This window comes from Mobula hypostoma, chromosome 7 (genome assembly GCF_963921235.1).
Source record: "Mobula hypostoma chromosome 7, sMobHyp1.1, whole genome shotgun sequence".
NCBI lineage: Eukaryota > Metazoa > Chordata > Chondrichthyes > Myliobatiformes > Myliobatidae > Mobula > Mobula hypostoma.
Window position 1 is genome coordinate 161,801,706 of NC_086103.1, and position 17,475 is coordinate 161,819,180.

Consider the following 17,475-nt stretch of genomic DNA (forward strand, 5'->3'; position numbering starts at 1 on the left):
TCCTGCCTGCACCTTGTAAAGCTCAACTCCAAAAGGCTAAAAACGAAATCATCCTAGCGATGAATATGTTCAATAATTCATCCTTCACAGCTCTCTATGGTAGTGAAAACTAAGATTTATACACTATAAACAAGAAATTCCTCCTCATCTCAGTCTTAAACATACATTATAGAACCACAGAACCATAGAAACTACAGCACAGAAACAGGCCCTTTGGCCCTTCTTGGCTGTGCCGAGCCATTTTCTGCCTAGTCCCACTGACCTGCACACAGACCATATCCCTCCATACACCTCCCATCCATGTATCTGTCCAATTTATTCTTAAATGTTAAAAAAGAACCCGCATTTACCACCTCGTCTGGCAGCTCATTCCATACTCCCACCACTCTCTGTGTGAAGAAGCCCCCCACTAATGTTCCCTTTAAACTTTCCCCCCCTCACCCTTAACCCATGTCCTCTGGTTTTTTTCTCCCCTTGCCTCAGTGGAAAAAGCCTGCTTGCATTCACTCTATCTATACCCATCATAATTTTATATACCTCTATCAAATCTCCCCTCATTCTTCTACGCTCCAGGGAATAAAGTCCTAACCTATTCAACCTTTCTCTGTAACTGAGTTTCTCAAGTCCCGGCAACATCCTTGTAAACCTTCTCTGCACTCTTTCAACCTTATTTATATCCTTCCTGTAATTTGGTGACCAAAACTGAACACAATACTCCAGATTCGGCCTCACCAATGCCTTATACAACCTCATCATAACATTCCAGCTCTTATACTCAATACTTCGATTAATAAAGGCCAATGTACCAAAAGCTCTCTTTACGACCCTATCTACCTGTGACGACACTTTTAGGGAATTTTGTATCTGTATTCCCAGATCCCTCTGTTCCACTGCACTTCTCAGTGCCTTACCATTAACCCTGTATGTTCTACATTGGTTTGTCCTTCCAACGTGCAATACCTCACACTTGTCAGCATTAAACTCCATCAGCCATTTTTCAGCCCATTTTTCCAGATGGTCCAAGTCCCTCTGCAGGCTCTGAAAACCTTCCTCACTGTCTACTACACCTCCAATCTTTGTATCATCAGCAAACTTGCTGATCCAATTTACCACATTATCATCCAGATCATTGATATAGATGACAAATAACAATGGACCCAGCACTGATCCCTGTGGCACACCACTAGTCACAGGCCTCCACTCAGAGAAGCAATTTTCTACCACCACTCTTTGGCTTCTTCCATCAAGCCAATGTCCAATCCAATTTACCACCTCTCCATGTATACCTAGCGATTGAATTTTCCTAACTAACCTCCCATGCGGGACCTTGTCAAAGGCCTTACTGAAGTCCATGTAGACAATATCCACTGCCTTCCCTTCATCCACTTTCCTGGTAACCTCCTCGAAAAACTCCAACCGATTGGTCAAACATGACCTACCACGCACAAAGCCATGTTGACTCTCCCTAATAAGCCCCTGTCTATCCAAATGCTTGTAGATTCTGTCTCACAGAAACATAGAAACATAGAAAATAGGTGCAGGAGTAGGCCATTCGGCCCTTCGAGCCTGCACCGCCATTTATTATGATCATGGCTGATCATCCAACTCAGAACCCAGCCTTCCCTCCATACCCCCTGACCCCTGTAGCCACAAGGGCCATATCTAACTTCCTTTTAAACATAGCTAATGAACTGGCCTCAACAGTTTGCTGTGGCAGAGAATTCCACAGATTCACCACTCTCTGTGTGAAGAAGTTTTTCCTAACCTCGGTCCTAAAAGGCTTCCCCTCTATCCTCAAACTGTGACCCCTCGTTCTAGACCTCCCCAACATCGGGAACAATCTTCCCGCATCTAGCCTGTCCAATCCCTTTAGGATCTTATACGTTTCAATAAGATCCCCCCTCAATCTTCTAAATTCCAACGAGTACAAGCCCAGTTCATCCAGTCTTTCTTCATATGAAAGACCTGCCATCCCAGGAATCAATCTGGTGAACCTTCTTTGTACTCCCTCTATGGCAAAGATGTCTTTCCTCAGATTAGGGGACCAAAACTGCACACAATACTCCAGGTGTGGTCTCACCAAGGCCTTGTACAACTGCAGTAGTACCTCCCTGCTCCTGTACTCGAATCCTCTCGCTATAAATGCCAGCATACCATTCGCCTTTTTCACCGCCTGCTGTACCTGCATGCCCACTTTCAATGACTGGTGTATAATGACACCCAGGTCTCGTTGCACCTCCCCTTTTCCTAATCGGCCACCATTCAGATAATAATCTGTTTTCCTATTTTTGCCACCAAAGTGGATAACTTCACATTTATCCACATTAAATTGCATCTGCCATGAGTTTGCCCACTCACCCAACCTATCCAAGTCACCCTGCATCCTCTTAGCATCCTCCTCACTGCTAACACTGCCACCCAGCTTCGTGTCATCCGCAAACTTGGAGATGCTGCATTTAATTCCCTCATCCAAGTCATTAATATATATTGTAAACAACTGGGGTCCCAGCACTGAGCCTTGCGGTACCCCACTAGTCACCGCCTGCCATTCTGAAAAGGTCCCGTTTATTCCCACTCTTTGCTTCCTGTCTGCTAACCAATTCTCCACCCACACCAATACCTTACCCCCAATACCGTGTGCTTTAAGTTTGCACACTAATCTCCTGTGTGGGACCTTGTCAAAAGCCTTTTGAAAATCCAAATATACCACATCCACTGGTTCTCCCCTATCCACTCTACTAGTTACATCCTCAAAAAATTCTATGAGATTCGTCAGACATGATTTTCCTTTCACAAATCCATGCTGACTTTGTCCGATCATTTCACCGCTTTCCAAATGTGCTGTTATCACATCCTTGATAACTGACTCCAGCAGTTTCCCCACCACCGACGTTAGGCTAACCGGCCTATAATTCCCCGGTTTCTCTCTCCCTCCTTTTTTAAAAAGTGGGGTTACATTAGCCACCCTCCAATCCTCAGGAACTAGTCCAGAATCTAACGAGTTTTGAAAAATTATCACTAATGCATCCACTATTTCTTGGGCCACTTCCTTAAGCACTCTGGGATGCAGACCATCTGGCCCTGGGGATTTATCTGCCTTCAATCCCTTCAATTTACCTAACACCACTTCCCTACTAACATGTATTTCGCTCAGTTCCTCCATCTCACTGGACCCTCTGTCCCTTACTATTTCTGGAAGATTATTTATGTCCTCCTTAGTGAAGACAGAACCAAAGTAATTATTCAATTGGTCTGCCATGTCCTTGCTCCCCATAATCAATTCACCTGTTTCTGTTTGCAGGGGACCTACATTTGTCTTTATCAGTCTTTTCCTTTTTACATATCTATAAAAGCTTTTACAGTCCGTTTTTATGTTCTCTGCCAGTTTTCTCTCATAATCTTTTTTCCCCTTCCTAATTAAGCCCTTTGTCCTCCTCTGCTGAACTCTGAATTTCTCCCAGTCCTCAGGTGAGCCACTTTCTCTGGCTAATTTGTATGCTACTTCTTTGGAATTGATACTATCCCTAATTTCTCTTGTCAGCCACGGGTGCACTACCTTCCTTGATTTATTCTTTTGCCAAACTGGGATGAACAATTGTTGTAGTTCATCCATGCAACCTTTAAATGCCTGCCATTGCATATCCACCGTCAATCCTTGAAGTGTCATTTGCCAGTCTATCTTAGCTAATTCACGTCTCATACCTTCAAAGTTACCCCTCTTTAAGTTCAGAACCTTTGTTTCTGAATTAACTACGTCACTCTCTTAGTACTCCCTCCAATAACTTACCTACTACTGACATTAAACTCACCAACCTATAATTTCCCGGATTACTTTTCGATCCTTTTTTAAACAACGGAACAACATGAGCCACTCTCCAATCCTCCGGCACTTCATCCGTAGACAGCGACATTTTAAATATTTCTGCCAGGGCCCCCGCAATTGCAACACTAGTCTCCTTCAAGGTCCAAGGGAACACTCTGTCAGGTCCCGGGGATTTATCCACTTTAATTTTCCTCAAGACAGCAAGCACTTACTCCTTTTCAATCTGTACAGTTTCCATGGTCTCACTACTTGATTCCCTCAATTCCATAGATTTCATGCCAGCTTCCTTAGTAAATACAGACGCAAAAAACCTATTTAAGATCTCCCCCATTTCCTTTGGTTCCGCACAAAGCCGACCACTCTGATCTTCAAGAGGACCAATTTTATCCCTTACAATCCTTTTGCTCTTAAGATACTTGTAAAAGCTCTTTGGATTATCCTTCACTTTGACTGCCAAGGCAACCTCATGTCTTCTTTTAGCCCTCCTGATTTCTTTCTTAAGTATTTTCTTGCACTTCTTATACTCCTCAAGCACCTGATTTACCCCCTGTTTCCTATACATTTCATACAACTCCCTCTTCTTCTTTATAAGAGTTGCAATATCCCTTGAGAACCAAGGTTCCTTATTCCTATTCAATTTGCCTTTAATCCTGACAGGAACATACAAACTCTGCACTCTCAAAATTTCCCATTTGAAGGCTTCCCACCTACCAATCACATCTTTGCCAGAGAACAACCTGTCCCAATCCACACTTTTTAGATCCTTTCTCACTTCTTCAAATTTGGCCTTCTTCCAGTTCAGAACCTCAACCCTAGGACCAGATCTATCCTTGTCCATGATCAAATTGAAACTAATGGTGTTATGATCACTGGAACCAAAGTGCTCCCCTACACAGACTTCTGTCACTTGCCCTAATTCGTTACCTAACAGGAAATCCAGTATTGCATCCCCTCTAGTTGGTCCCTCTATATATTGATTTAGAAAACTTTCCTGAACACATTTTACAAACTCTAAACCATCTAGACCCCTAACAGTATGGGAGTCCCAATCACTGTATGGAAAATTAAAATCCCCTACCACCACAACTTTATATTTCCTGCAGTTGCCTGCTATCTCTCTGCAGATTTGCTCTTCCAAGTCTCGTTGACTATTGGGTGGTCTGTAATACAATCCCACTAATGTGGCCATACCTTTCCTGTTTCTCAGCTCCATCCATAAGGAGTCAGTAGACAAGCCCTCTAATCTGTCCTGCCTGAGCACTGCTGTAATATTTTCCCTAACAAGCAATGCTACTCCCCCACCTTTCATTCCTCTGCCTCGATCACATCTGAAACATCGGAACCCTGGAATATTAAGCTGCCAGTCCTGCCCCTCCTATAGCCAAGTTTCACTAATTGCTACAACATCATAATTCCATGTGTCAATCCACGCCCTCAACTCATCCGCCTTCCCCGCAATACTCCTAGCACTGAAATATATACACCTCAGAAGATTTTTACCACCACTCACAACCTTTCTATCAGCAGATTTGCTTAAACTTTCAACATCATTTATTTTCACCCCAGCCACACCGTCAGCTCTGGCACTCTGGTTCCCATCCCCCTGAAAATCTAGTTTAAAGCATCCCCAATAGCACTAACAAACCTCCCTGAAAGGATATTGGTCCCCCTGTGGTTCAAGTGTAACCCGTCTCTCTTGTACAGGTCTCACCTGCCCCAGAAGAGGTCCCAATGATCCTGAAATCTGAAACCCTGCCCCCTACACCAGTTCCTCAGCCACTTGTTCCTCCTCCAGAGCATCCTATTCCTACCCTCACTGGCACCTAGCACAGGTAGCAATCCTGAGATTACCACCCTTGAGGTCCTGCTTTTCAACTTCCTACCAAGCTCTCTATACTCACTGTCCAGGACCTCTTCACTCTTCCTTGCTATATCATTGGTACCGATGTGCACCACGACATCTGGCTGGTCACCCTCCCACTTCAGAATGTCATGCAATCGATCAGAGACATCCTTGACCCTGGCACCTGGGAGGCAACAAACCATCCTGGATTCTCTGTTCACGACCACAGAACCTTCTATCTGCACCTCTAACTATCGAGTCCCCCATCACTACCGCTCTCCTCTTTCTCCCCCCTCCCTTCTGCACTGCAGAGCCAGACTCAGTGCCAGAGATCCAGCTATTGCAGCTAGTCCCAGGTAAGTCATCCCCCCCAACAGTATCCAATGCGGTATACTTGTTGTTGAGGTGAATGGCCACAGGGGAACCCTGCTCTGCCTGACCTTTCCTCTTCCCTCACCTGACAGTGACCCAATTTCCTGTCCTCTGCTCCTTTGGCGTAACTACCTCCCTGTAGCTACGATCTATAATCTCCTCATTCTCCCGAATGATCTGCAGGTCATCCAGATCCTGCTCCAGTTCCCTAATGCGGTTTGTCAGGAGCTGCAGCTGGATGCACTTCTTGCAGGTGTCGTTGTCAGGGACACCGGAGGGCTCCCTGACTTCCCACATCCTGCAAGAGGAGCATTCCAACATCCTGCCTGGCATTCTCACTGCACTAAACAATCTGAACAAAAAACTTACCGGAACCTACCCTGGCCTCTGCCTGTTCTCGCCGAAGCCTGTTTGAGCCAAAGCCGTCCCACTCTGACTCAGTCCACTCCGACGATGGCCGCTGTATATGGTGGTCTGCTTTTTAAACCTTGGCGCGCTACGTCACGCACCTGCGCAGTGCAGACCCTTCTCCCCGAGCAGTGTTTAAAAAAAAACAACTTTTTCTACCCGATTTCTTCACTCCTTCTCATTGTCGTGGGTCCTCGCCACACCTTATTCTACAAACCCCATTTCCAGAAAAGTTGGGATATTTTCCAAAATGCAATAAAAACAAAAATCTGTGATATGTTAATTCACGTGAACCTTTATTTAACTGACAAGAGAACAAAGAAAAGATTTTCAATAGTTTTACCGACCAACTTAATTGTATTTTGTAAACATACACAAATTTATATTTGATGGCTGCAACACACTCAACAAAAGTTGGGACAGATGCATGTTTACCATTGTGTTACCATCACCTTTCCTTTTAATAACACTTTTTAATCATTTTGGAACTGAGGATACAAATTGTAGTAGATTTGCAATTGGAAATTTTGCCCATTCTTGCTTGATATAAGACTTCAGCTGCTCAACAGTCCATGGTCTCTGTTGTCTGATTCTCCTCTTCATGATGTGCCATATATTTTCAATAGGAGATAGATCTAGACTGGCAGGAGGCCAGTCAAGCACACACACTCTGTGTCTACAAAGCCACGCTGTTGTAGCCCGTGCAGAATGTGGTCTGGCATTGTCCTGCTGAAATAAGCATGGACGTACTGGGAAGAGATGTCGCCTTGATGGCAACATATGTCTCTCTAAAATCCTAATATACGCCTCAGAGTCAATGGTACCTTCACATACATGCAACTCACCCATGCCGTGGGCACTGATGCACCCCCATACCATCACAGATGCTGGCTTTTGCACCTTTCGCTGATAACAATCTGGATGGTCGTTTTCATCTTTGGCACGGAGAACTCGACGCCCGTTTTTTCCGATAACTAGCTGAAATGTGGACTCATCTGACCACAGCAAATGGTTCCACAGTCTTTCAGTCCATCTGAGATGAGCTCGGGCCCAGAGAACTCGCCGGCGTTTCTGCATAGAGTCGATGTATGGCTTCCTCCTTGCGTAATACAGTTTCAAGTTGTATTTCTGGATGCAGCGACGGACTGTGTTGAGTGACAATGGTTTTCCGAAGTACTCCCGAGCCCAGGTGGCTATAATTGTCACAGTAGCATGACGGCTTAGGCAGTGCCGCCTGAGGGCTCGAAGATCACACGCATTCAATAGTGGTTTCCGACCTTGCCCTTTATGCACTGAGATGTCTCTGAGTTCTCTGAATCTTTTCACAATATTATGTACTGTAGATGTTGAAAGACCTAAATTCTCTGCAATCTTGCGTTGAGAAATGTTCCTTTTGAACTGACTAACAATTCTCTCACGAATTTTGGCACAAAGGGGTGAGCCACGACCCATCCTTGCTTGCAAAGACTGAGCCTTTGATGGACGCTACTTTTATACCCAGTCATGATACCTCACCTGCTACCAATTAGCCTGCTTAATATGGAGTCTTCCAAACCGGTGTTACTTGAATATTCTGTGCACTTTTCAATCTTATTTTAACTCTGTCCCAACTTTTGTTGAGTGTGTTGCAGCCATCAAATTCTACATTTGTGTATATTTACAAAATACATAGAAACATAGAAAATAGGTGCAAGAGTAGGCCATTCGGCCCTTCGAGTCTGCACTGCCATTCAGTATGATCATGGCTGATCATCCAACTCAGAACCCTGTACCAGCCTTCCCTCCATACCCCTGATCCCTTTAGCCACAAGGGCCATATCTAACTCCCTCTTAAATATAGCCAGTGAACTGGCCTCAACTGTTTCCTGTGGCAGAGAATTCCACAGGTTCACTACTCTCTGTGTGAAGAAGTTTTTCCTAATCTCGGTCCTAAAAGGCTTCCCTTTTATCCTCAAACTGTGACCCCTCGTTCTGGACTTCCCCAAGATTGGGAACAATCTTCCTGCATCTAGTCTGTCCAATCCCTTTAGGATTTTATACGTTTCAATAAGATCCCCCCTCAGTCTTCTAAATTCCAACGAGTATAAGCCTAGTTGATCCAGTCTTTCATCATATGAAAGTCCTGCCATCCCAGGAATCAATCTGGTGAACCTTCTTTGTACTCCCTCTATGGCAAGGATGTCTTTCCTCAGATTAGGGGACCAAAACTGCACACAATACTCCAGGGGTGGTCTCACCAAGGCCTTGTACAACTGCAGTAGTACCTCCCTGCTACTGTACTCGAATCCTCTTGCTCTGAATGCCAGCATACCATTCGCCTTTTTCACCACCTGCTGTACCTGCATGCCCACTTTCAATGACTGGTGTATAAAGACACCCAGGTCTCGTTGCACCTCCCCTTTTCCTAACTGGCCACCATTCAGATAATAATCTGTTTTCCTGTTTCTGCCACCAAAGTGGATAACCTCACATTTATCCACATTAAATTGCATCCGCCATGAATTTGCCCACTCACCTAATCTATCCAAGTCACCTTGCATCCTTTTAGCATCCTCCTCACAGCTAACACTGCCACCCAGCTTCGTGTCATCCACAAACTTGGAGATGCTGCATTTAATTCCCTCATCTAAGTCATTAATATATATTGTAAACAACTGGGGTCCCAGCACTGAACCTTGCAGTACCCCACTAGTCACTGCCTGCCATTCTGAAAAGGTCTCGTTTATTCCCACTCTTTGCTTCCTGTCTGCTAACCAATTCTCTATCCACATCAATAACTTACCCCCAATACCGTGTGCTTTAAGTTTGCACTCTAATCTCCTGTGTGGGACCTTGTCAAAAGCCTTTTGAAAATCCAAATATACCACATCCACTGGTTCTCCCCTATCCACTCTACAAGTTATATCCTCAAAAAATTCTATGAGATTCGTCAGACATGATTTTCCTTTCACAAATCCATGCTGTCTTTATCCGATGATTTCACCGCTTTCCAAATGTGCTGTTATCACATCTTTGATAACTGACTCTAGCATTTTCCCCACCACCGACCTTAGGCTAACCGGTCTATAATTCCCCTGTTTCTCTCTCCCTCCTTTTTTAAAAAGTGGGGTTACATTAGCCACCCTCCAATCCTCAGGAACTAGTCCAGAATCTAACGAGTTTTGAAAAATTATCACTAATGCATCCACTATTTTTTGGGCTACTTCCTTAAGCACTCTGGGATGCAGGCCATCTGGCCCTGGGGATTTATCTGCCTTTAATCCCTTCAATTTACCTCACACCACTTCCCTACTAACATGTATTTCCCTCAGTTCCTCCATCTGACCGGACCCTCTGTCCCCCACTATTTCCGGAAGATTATTTATGTCCTCCTTAGTGAAGACAGAACCAAAGTAGTTATTCAATTGGTCTGCCATGCCCTGGCTCCCCATTATCAATTCACCTGTTTCTGTCTGTAGGGGATCTACATTTGTCTTTACCAGTCTTTTCCTTTTTGCATATCTATAAAAGCTTTTACAGTCTGTTTTTATGTTCCCGGCCAGTTTTCTCTCATGATCTTTTTTCCCCTTCCTAATTAAGCCCTTTGTCCTCCTCTGCTGGACTCTGAATTTCTCCCAGTCCTCAGGTGAGCCACTTTCTCTGGCTAATTTGTATGCTTCTTCTTTGGAATTGATACTATCCCTAATTTCCCTTGTCAGCCACAGGTGCACTACCTTCCTTGATTTATTCTTTTGCCAAACTGGGATGAACAATTGTTGTAGTTCATCCATGCGATCTTTAGTTCATCCATGTGATAAGTTGGTCAGTAAAACTATTGAAAATCTTTTCTTTGTACTTTTGTCAGTTAAATAAAGGTTCACGTGAATTAACGTATCACAGATTATTGTTTTTATTGCATTTTGGAAAATATCCCAACTTTTCTGGAAATGGGGTCTGTACATTTCACTATGAAGGGAACCATCCTTATAGAATTTCTCACGTTGGAGCCCTCACAGAATCTCATATGATAGGGAAAGAAATGAGAGACATTTAAACTGCTTTAAAGTGCTTTGCAGTGGTATCAGCTTGTGAAAGTTCAAGTGAGTTAAAAATGTACACGGTTGATTGTGCTGAAGAAAAATAGTAGTGTTGTAATTAATAACAGAAATCAGGGCAAGCACACACAGTCACAGGCACTGCAATTTTTTTTTAGTTTAATGATAAATCAAAGTTAAATCATTAAAAGATGGTATTGGATGAATCTGTATTGGATTGCTTCAGATTGGCGAAATGATGAATATAAGACCTTATTACCCTAAGAGATAGGAGCAGAATTAGGCCATTCAGCTCATCGAGTCTGGTTCACCATTTCCTCATGCCTGATCGACTGTCCCTCTCAATCTCATTCCGCTGACTTCTTTCCATAACCTTTCACACCCTGACTAATCAGGAACCTATCAACTTCTGCCCTAATACAGCCAATGCCCTGGCATCCACAACTGCCTGTGGCAATGAATACCACAGGTTCACCACTCTCTGGCTAAAAAAAATTCCTCCTCATCTCTGCTCTAAATGGACACCCTCTAATCTGAGACTGCACTCTTTGGTCCTAGCCTCCCCCGCTGTAGGAAACACTTTCTCCACATCCAGTCTATCTAGGCCTTTCAACATTCCTCTCTTGGGATCCAGCACCAACCTGATTTTCCCCGATCTATTTACATATTGAAATCCCCCATAACTATTGTAAAATTGCCCTTTTGCCGTGCATTTTTTATCTGCTGTTGTAATTTGTAGACCACGTTTGGCAGTCTCTACATAACTCCCACCAGGGTCTTTTTACCCTTGCAGTTCCTTAGCTCTACCCACAACGATTCAATATCTTCCGACCCTATGTCAACTCTTTCTAGTGATCTGATTACATTTTTTACGAACAGAGCCACGCACCCTCCCTGCCTACCTGCCTGCCCTTTTGACACAATGTGCATCCTTGGACGTTAAGCTCCCAGATATAATTTTCTTTCAGCTATGAATCAATGATGCCCACAATGTCATACTGTGCTACAAGTTCATCAACCTTCTTCTGTATACTGCGCGCATGCAAATATAACACCTTCAGTCCTGCATTCACCCTTCTCAATTTTATCTGCCTTTTACATTGAAACTCATCCTGTTGACTGCAATCTTGCCCTATCATTAGCCTTATCATCATTAAGTTAGTGTACAAGTGTACTGATGACTTTACCATCACCCTAGAATAAGGATATGTAAATCAACTTTGATTACAAAACAAAGGCTAATTCCTCTTCAATGCATGTATATTTCCAGTTGTTAAAAAATATTTTCTATTCAAGATTTTTTTTTATTGGTGTTTGGTCCTCGAAAGACCTGTTGCTAATTGTGAAATCTCATTGACTAGATTTGTTAGCCTTATGTGAAATAATAATGTTTGAGTAAGAGGTCTAATGAGGATATATTATTCATAATTCTCATGTTTATTTTAGTATTCAGAACATTTAGGTGCATAGAAAATGGCAGTAAATTTAGATTTAAGTCAGAAAGTTGAAACCGATTAAAAGTTAAAATCTGTGAAATTAGTTCGCAAATAATGAAAAATAAAGAATAATCAAAAGAAATGGCCTTTTACTCACCACTAATGACATTGTGATATTTGTGGATCCGTTCATTTGAAATTTCCAAAAGATGCTGTTCATTATCAATGCTATTTGGTGATCCATGGTGAAAATTTATATCAGCAACATTTGCCCTTTGTTGTGGGATGGTACTAGTCATGTGCAAGAATGGAGCTGTAGACAGCTTCTGACTGAAATATTTTTGAATATCATCCAACTCATTGAGATTTCTCCTACACATCAAAATAAAAATATATGAACACGCACTATTTCAAATATCATGAAAAATGGCTTTAAATGATTATGATATTATCAGGCCATCACTTAATAATTTATAAGTACTTACAATCGCTTTCCCTTGTGTTTCAATTTAACAGATAATAAAACAATAGGGAGAAATAGGAACTGGCCAGAAATGTCAAGTTGGGGCTGCTAATCAGCCATTGTATAACTGAATTACTCACTGCAACCATTTGTTATGGTCACTTTTAATATAAGTGAGGAAAGAAAACAATTACAAAGGCTTACCATTTTTCCAAATAGTAATAGAGCTTAATAATTGTCCTCTGAAATGCTGATCAATGTAATGGGGAACCAATAAATAATCCTTTTCCTACTAAAATACACCAGAACCCATGAGTTAGCCTACTATTACACCCAATGAAACACTACATATTATACAAGCATTCTTGCAATCCAATGGTAATTTACCTAAAAGCACAATTCCTGTGTTTGGAATTTCTAGGTCACTTTGCCTGTTTTTAAATAAAGATTTCAAAGTTTAATTCCAGGTGTAAAATGGTAATTAAAGGCCAAAATGTTTTATTTCAGTCTTGATTGACAATTTTTTACCTATACTAATAAAATTAACAGGAAATTTCAGGTGGTTGAAGGATAAACTCTGTTTAGAGGCAAAATGGCACCAAATGATAATGATGCTTTGGATTCCAATATGGAAAAACCAATATAGTATATTAGTTACAACAAATTGCCTCCATCTGTCCATAAATGGAGATGGTTCCATTTCCTGTATGAGTATTTTGATGCAAATCAGCGTCAAAATGAAAGTTTGTAAATATGCACCTTCCATGTTTCTCTTAAGATATAGGAGCAGAAGTAGGCCATTTGGCCAATTGAGTTCTGAATACAAGAAATTCTAACAGAGGTGCCATCAGTCTAGGGCAATCGCCAAGCATACCAACATACTGAATATTCAGAGGTACATTCCTCGGTAATTTTATTTATTTTTATTTCATTTTATTTTATTTAGAGATACATTACAGTAACAAGCCCTTCTGGCCCAACAAGCCCCTGCTACCTGATTATACCTAAGTGACCAATACACACACATAAAATGCTTGAGGAACTCAGCAGGTCAAGCAGCATCTGTGGAGAGAAATAACCAGTCAACATTTCGGGCCAAGACTCTTTGTCAGTCCTGATGAAGGGTCTTGGCCTGAAACATCGACGGTTTTTTCTTCTCTATAGATGTTACCTGACCTGCTGAGTTCCTCAAGCATTTTATGTGTGTTGCTCTGGATTTCCAACATCTGCAGAATCTCTTGTTTTTATCATGTGGCCAATTAACCTACTAGATACCACATCTTTGGAATGTGGGAAGAAACTGTAACACTTGGAAGAAGTCCATGTGGTCATGGGGAGAACATACAAACTTCTTACAGACAGTGACGGAATTGAACGCAGACTGATAGTGCTGTAGTAGCATTATGCTAACGCTATTGTTGGGAACATCAAGAGTGAATCACTAGAAGAGAATTGGAATGATAGTTTCCTACATGGGATTGCACCTTTCTTGTGATCTTCATGTTAATGTGAATGGCTAGTGGACTGAATTATATAGTTCTACCAAGAGAATGAATAAAGAATAAAATTTAACCTAATACTTAATGTAATTTAAAGAAGGCTCATCCCCTGAACATGTTGCACAGACAACAGCAAGATTCAACTGTAGTTTGAGAGTAACTAGTAAAAGCATGGCATCATTACACTTTAAATAAATACAAATGTAATATGCATATGATATATTATTTGTACATGCAATATATATTAATAAATTGTTACCTTAGAGCACTAAAAAGTAAAGCCCGTGAAGTTTGTGGCAGAGATTCCGTGTTCCCAGCATTTTGCATGTTGTACTCCATCTGTTGCAAGGATTGGTGAAACCTACGGACATTTTCCATATGCTCCCCATGGCGTGAGCCTTCGACTTCCATGTTGAGTGACCTGTTCAAATGTAGGAAAGGGCATTTCAATCATAATTTGCATGGTAAATAATCTAAAATATTTCTAATAACAAAGATAAAAAGAGACAAAAAAGTAAAAACTTCTCTTTCAAGCAAATTTATGAAACATAGGAAAACCAGATCAACTGTCTCATTCAGAATTTCTATTATAAAAACAACACAGCCTACATGAATCCCCAGTTCACCTTCAGCTATGCAAAGAGTGGAAAAAGGAATAGTAATCCAATTTTAGATTTCTCTCAGTAGGTATACACTTTACTGAGAGAAAGCAGGAGAATAAGATTGAAAAGAAATCATGATTGAACTGCAGAGGAGGTTGAATGGGGTTGGTTTCATTATTGTCATAGGTACCAAGGTAAAGTGAAAAGCTTGTCTTGCATACTATTCATACAAATTAGTACACTACACAGTGCACTGAGGAGGTACACGGTAAAGCAAGATAATACAGAATTAAATGTAGCAGCTACAGAGAAAGTGCAATGCAGGGAGACAATTAGTTGGAAGATCATAACGTTGTTGATTGTCAGGATCAAAAGTACATCTTTTTGATCCAGAAAATAATGCAATAGTCTTGTAAAAGCGGGGCAGAAGTTGTCTTTGAACTTGGTGGTACATACTTTCAGGCTTTTGTATAATCTGCCAGGTGGGAGAGGGGTGAGAGAATGTCTGGGGTAGGTGGGGTCTTTTATTATGCTGGCTGTTTTACTGAGGCTGCGAGACATATAGACAGTCTGTGGAGGGGAGGATGGTTTCTGTAATGCAGTTCTGTAGTTCCTTGCATCACAGGCAGAGCAGTTGACCTACCAATCCGTGATGGTCTCATTCTGCTCCAGTACCTTATGATATTATGGCAAATGTGGGTATCTTTAATGTAATCAGGTGAACCTCCTTATATATATTAACAACTTCAGCAGATTACTGAGGGAAGTAGAATCTTTTTTGCCTTCTCTTGTGCATTCCCTCAATGAAAGTCAGTTTGGTCCCTGTATTTAATATATCAAGAATTTTTCCACTTGCAAAATTACAGTTGTCTGAAAAAAAGACAATATACAAATAAGCTTAATGAGCTAGTACGGTACAGTATCTTGGATATATATTGATACCGTCAATAATTTAATCATTAACCTATAAAGAAATTCAGAGGTTACCACATTTCTATTGGCATTGAAAGGTATATACATGATGAAATGTTTATTCTTTAATTCCTTTAACCCCTCATGCCAACATTTTCTCGGCATTGTTGAGTCTCAATGTTATTTTCCAGAATTATGAAGCTGTGAAAACATTATTCCAAACCTGTCACTGGCTGGGAAAGCATCAGGATTCCAAGATGTACTGATCAGTTGTTCTGAATATTTGGAGATGTGACTAGGGAATGAGTTGTACTTGGCACTGGTCTTATACAACAATGGTTCCACGGTAGGAGCCTATAAAGTTAAATATTATAATAAATAATATTAAATGCTTTTTTTGTTTCTCACAGTTATACTGGGAAAACTAAAATGATGCTTCTATAGCTTTAAAAATGACTTTGTATTCCATCCTTGTGGCTTATTTCTCACCACAACAGAGCACAGTCAATTTTTGCAGTTATTCTGGATGATATGAACTTGAGTAATTAAGGTTTTGTCAAAGAGTACTGGAAACAGGGTCAGACAAGTGCAATTCATTAGTCCCTCTCTTACGTCCTCGGCAGATAATGCTATTCCTAAACTGTTTAAAGTTTAACGCTTTTCATAGCCATGCCAGAATATTTATCACCACTTAACAAACAGAAGAGAGATGTACATAGATGGGAATCTGGATGTTAATACAAATATTTGCAGCTATGCAGAAGGGAATAGGATACAAGGATGTAAATGAATAATGCTCAAAACACAGTATTACTTGAAAGTATTATATTTGATGATTAAAAATTACAGCTGGAACTTTACTTATCTCCCACAAATCATACTGCAGCTATTCTATTCTGACAGCACTTCCCAAAACATGACCTTGACTATCAGTCAAGAACAGCAGGCACATCGGATCACTCCTAATACAATTATCCTTCCAAGTCCCAAACCATTTTGACTTGGACATGTATCACTGATACTTTCTGTTTTTCTATCTCCACATCCTGAGACTCCCTATTAACTGCATTGTGGGTTCACCTTGGTCTGAATGACTGCAGCGGTTGCAGGTGATGGCACACTACCAACTTATCATGCGCAATTAGGGACAGGCATTAACATATCCATCCTTTTAATGAACTAGAATGGAAGGTATGCTTACTTCCTCAGATCAATAGTTCAGGTATAATAAGACTAAAGAAGACAAAAGAGATGCAGATGTTGGAATCTAAAACAAAAAAAAACAGAACACTGGAAGAAATTAGTAGGTCAAGCAACATATTTGGAGACAAATGATGTAATTCAATGAATGGTGTCAAGATTCTACATCAGGACTTGTGGGGAACAGGAAAGAATGCTAGTACATGGCAGTGTGAAGGAGGGTGGGACAGAGGCTGATAGATGCAAGGTAGAGCCAGTAAGAGAAGGTAGAAGAGATGAGCAAAAGTAGAATGAACCCAATGAACACTACCTCACTATTTTCTCCCTTTTGGCACTATTTATTTAATTTTTATATAGAAATACACTTCTTATTGTAATTTATAGTTTTTGTTATGTATCACAATATACTGGTATCACAAAACAATACATTTCACAACATATGCCAGTGATATTAAACCTGATTCTGATTCGGAAGACAGGTAGACAGGTGAGTGTGTATTGTAGAACTCGGGGGGTGGGGGGGGGGCTGTGGATTATATGAAATTGTAAAATTCAATGTTCACACCATCAGGTTGCAAGCTACCCAAGCAGAATGGGTAATGTTGTTCTTTGAATTTGTTTTTGGCCTTTCCATAGAAATGGAGAAGGCTACGGACAGACAGGTTGGTGTGGAAATGGCAAGGAGACTTAAAATGACGTGCAAGTGTAAGATCGGGATGGTCACTGCAGACTGAGTGCTTCACAAAACAGTTGCCTAGCCTATCCCTTTTCTCAGCAATGCCAAACACTCCACATTGTCAGCACCAAATGAGGTAGACCAGGTGAACCTCTGCCTCATCTGCAAAGGTTGTTTAGGTCCCCGATGGTGGTGAAGAATGAGGTG

At 41.4% G+C, this 17,475-nt stretch overlaps 1 protein-coding gene across 4 annotated transcripts in view; it reads right to left on the reverse strand.

Annotated features, from left to right (window-relative positions):
- The window catches only part of c2cd3 (C2 domain containing 3 centriole elongation regulator), a 170,524-nt gene that overhangs the window by 36,786 nt on the left and 116,263 nt on the right, over window positions 1-17,475 (reverse strand). For all 4 annotated transcript variants that reach the window (XM_063054448.1, XM_063054447.1, XM_063054445.1 and 1 more), the window contains 3 exons: window positions 15,616-15,746; window positions 14,138-14,299; window positions 12,074-12,288 (listed from right to left, as the gene is read on the reverse strand). In XM_063054448.1, the coding sequence (XP_062910518.1) occupies window positions 12,074-12,288; window positions 14,138-14,299; window positions 15,616-15,746 (508 nt within the window). The remainder of the gene's footprint in view (window positions 1-12,073; window positions 12,289-14,137; window positions 14,300-15,615; window positions 15,747-17,475) is intronic.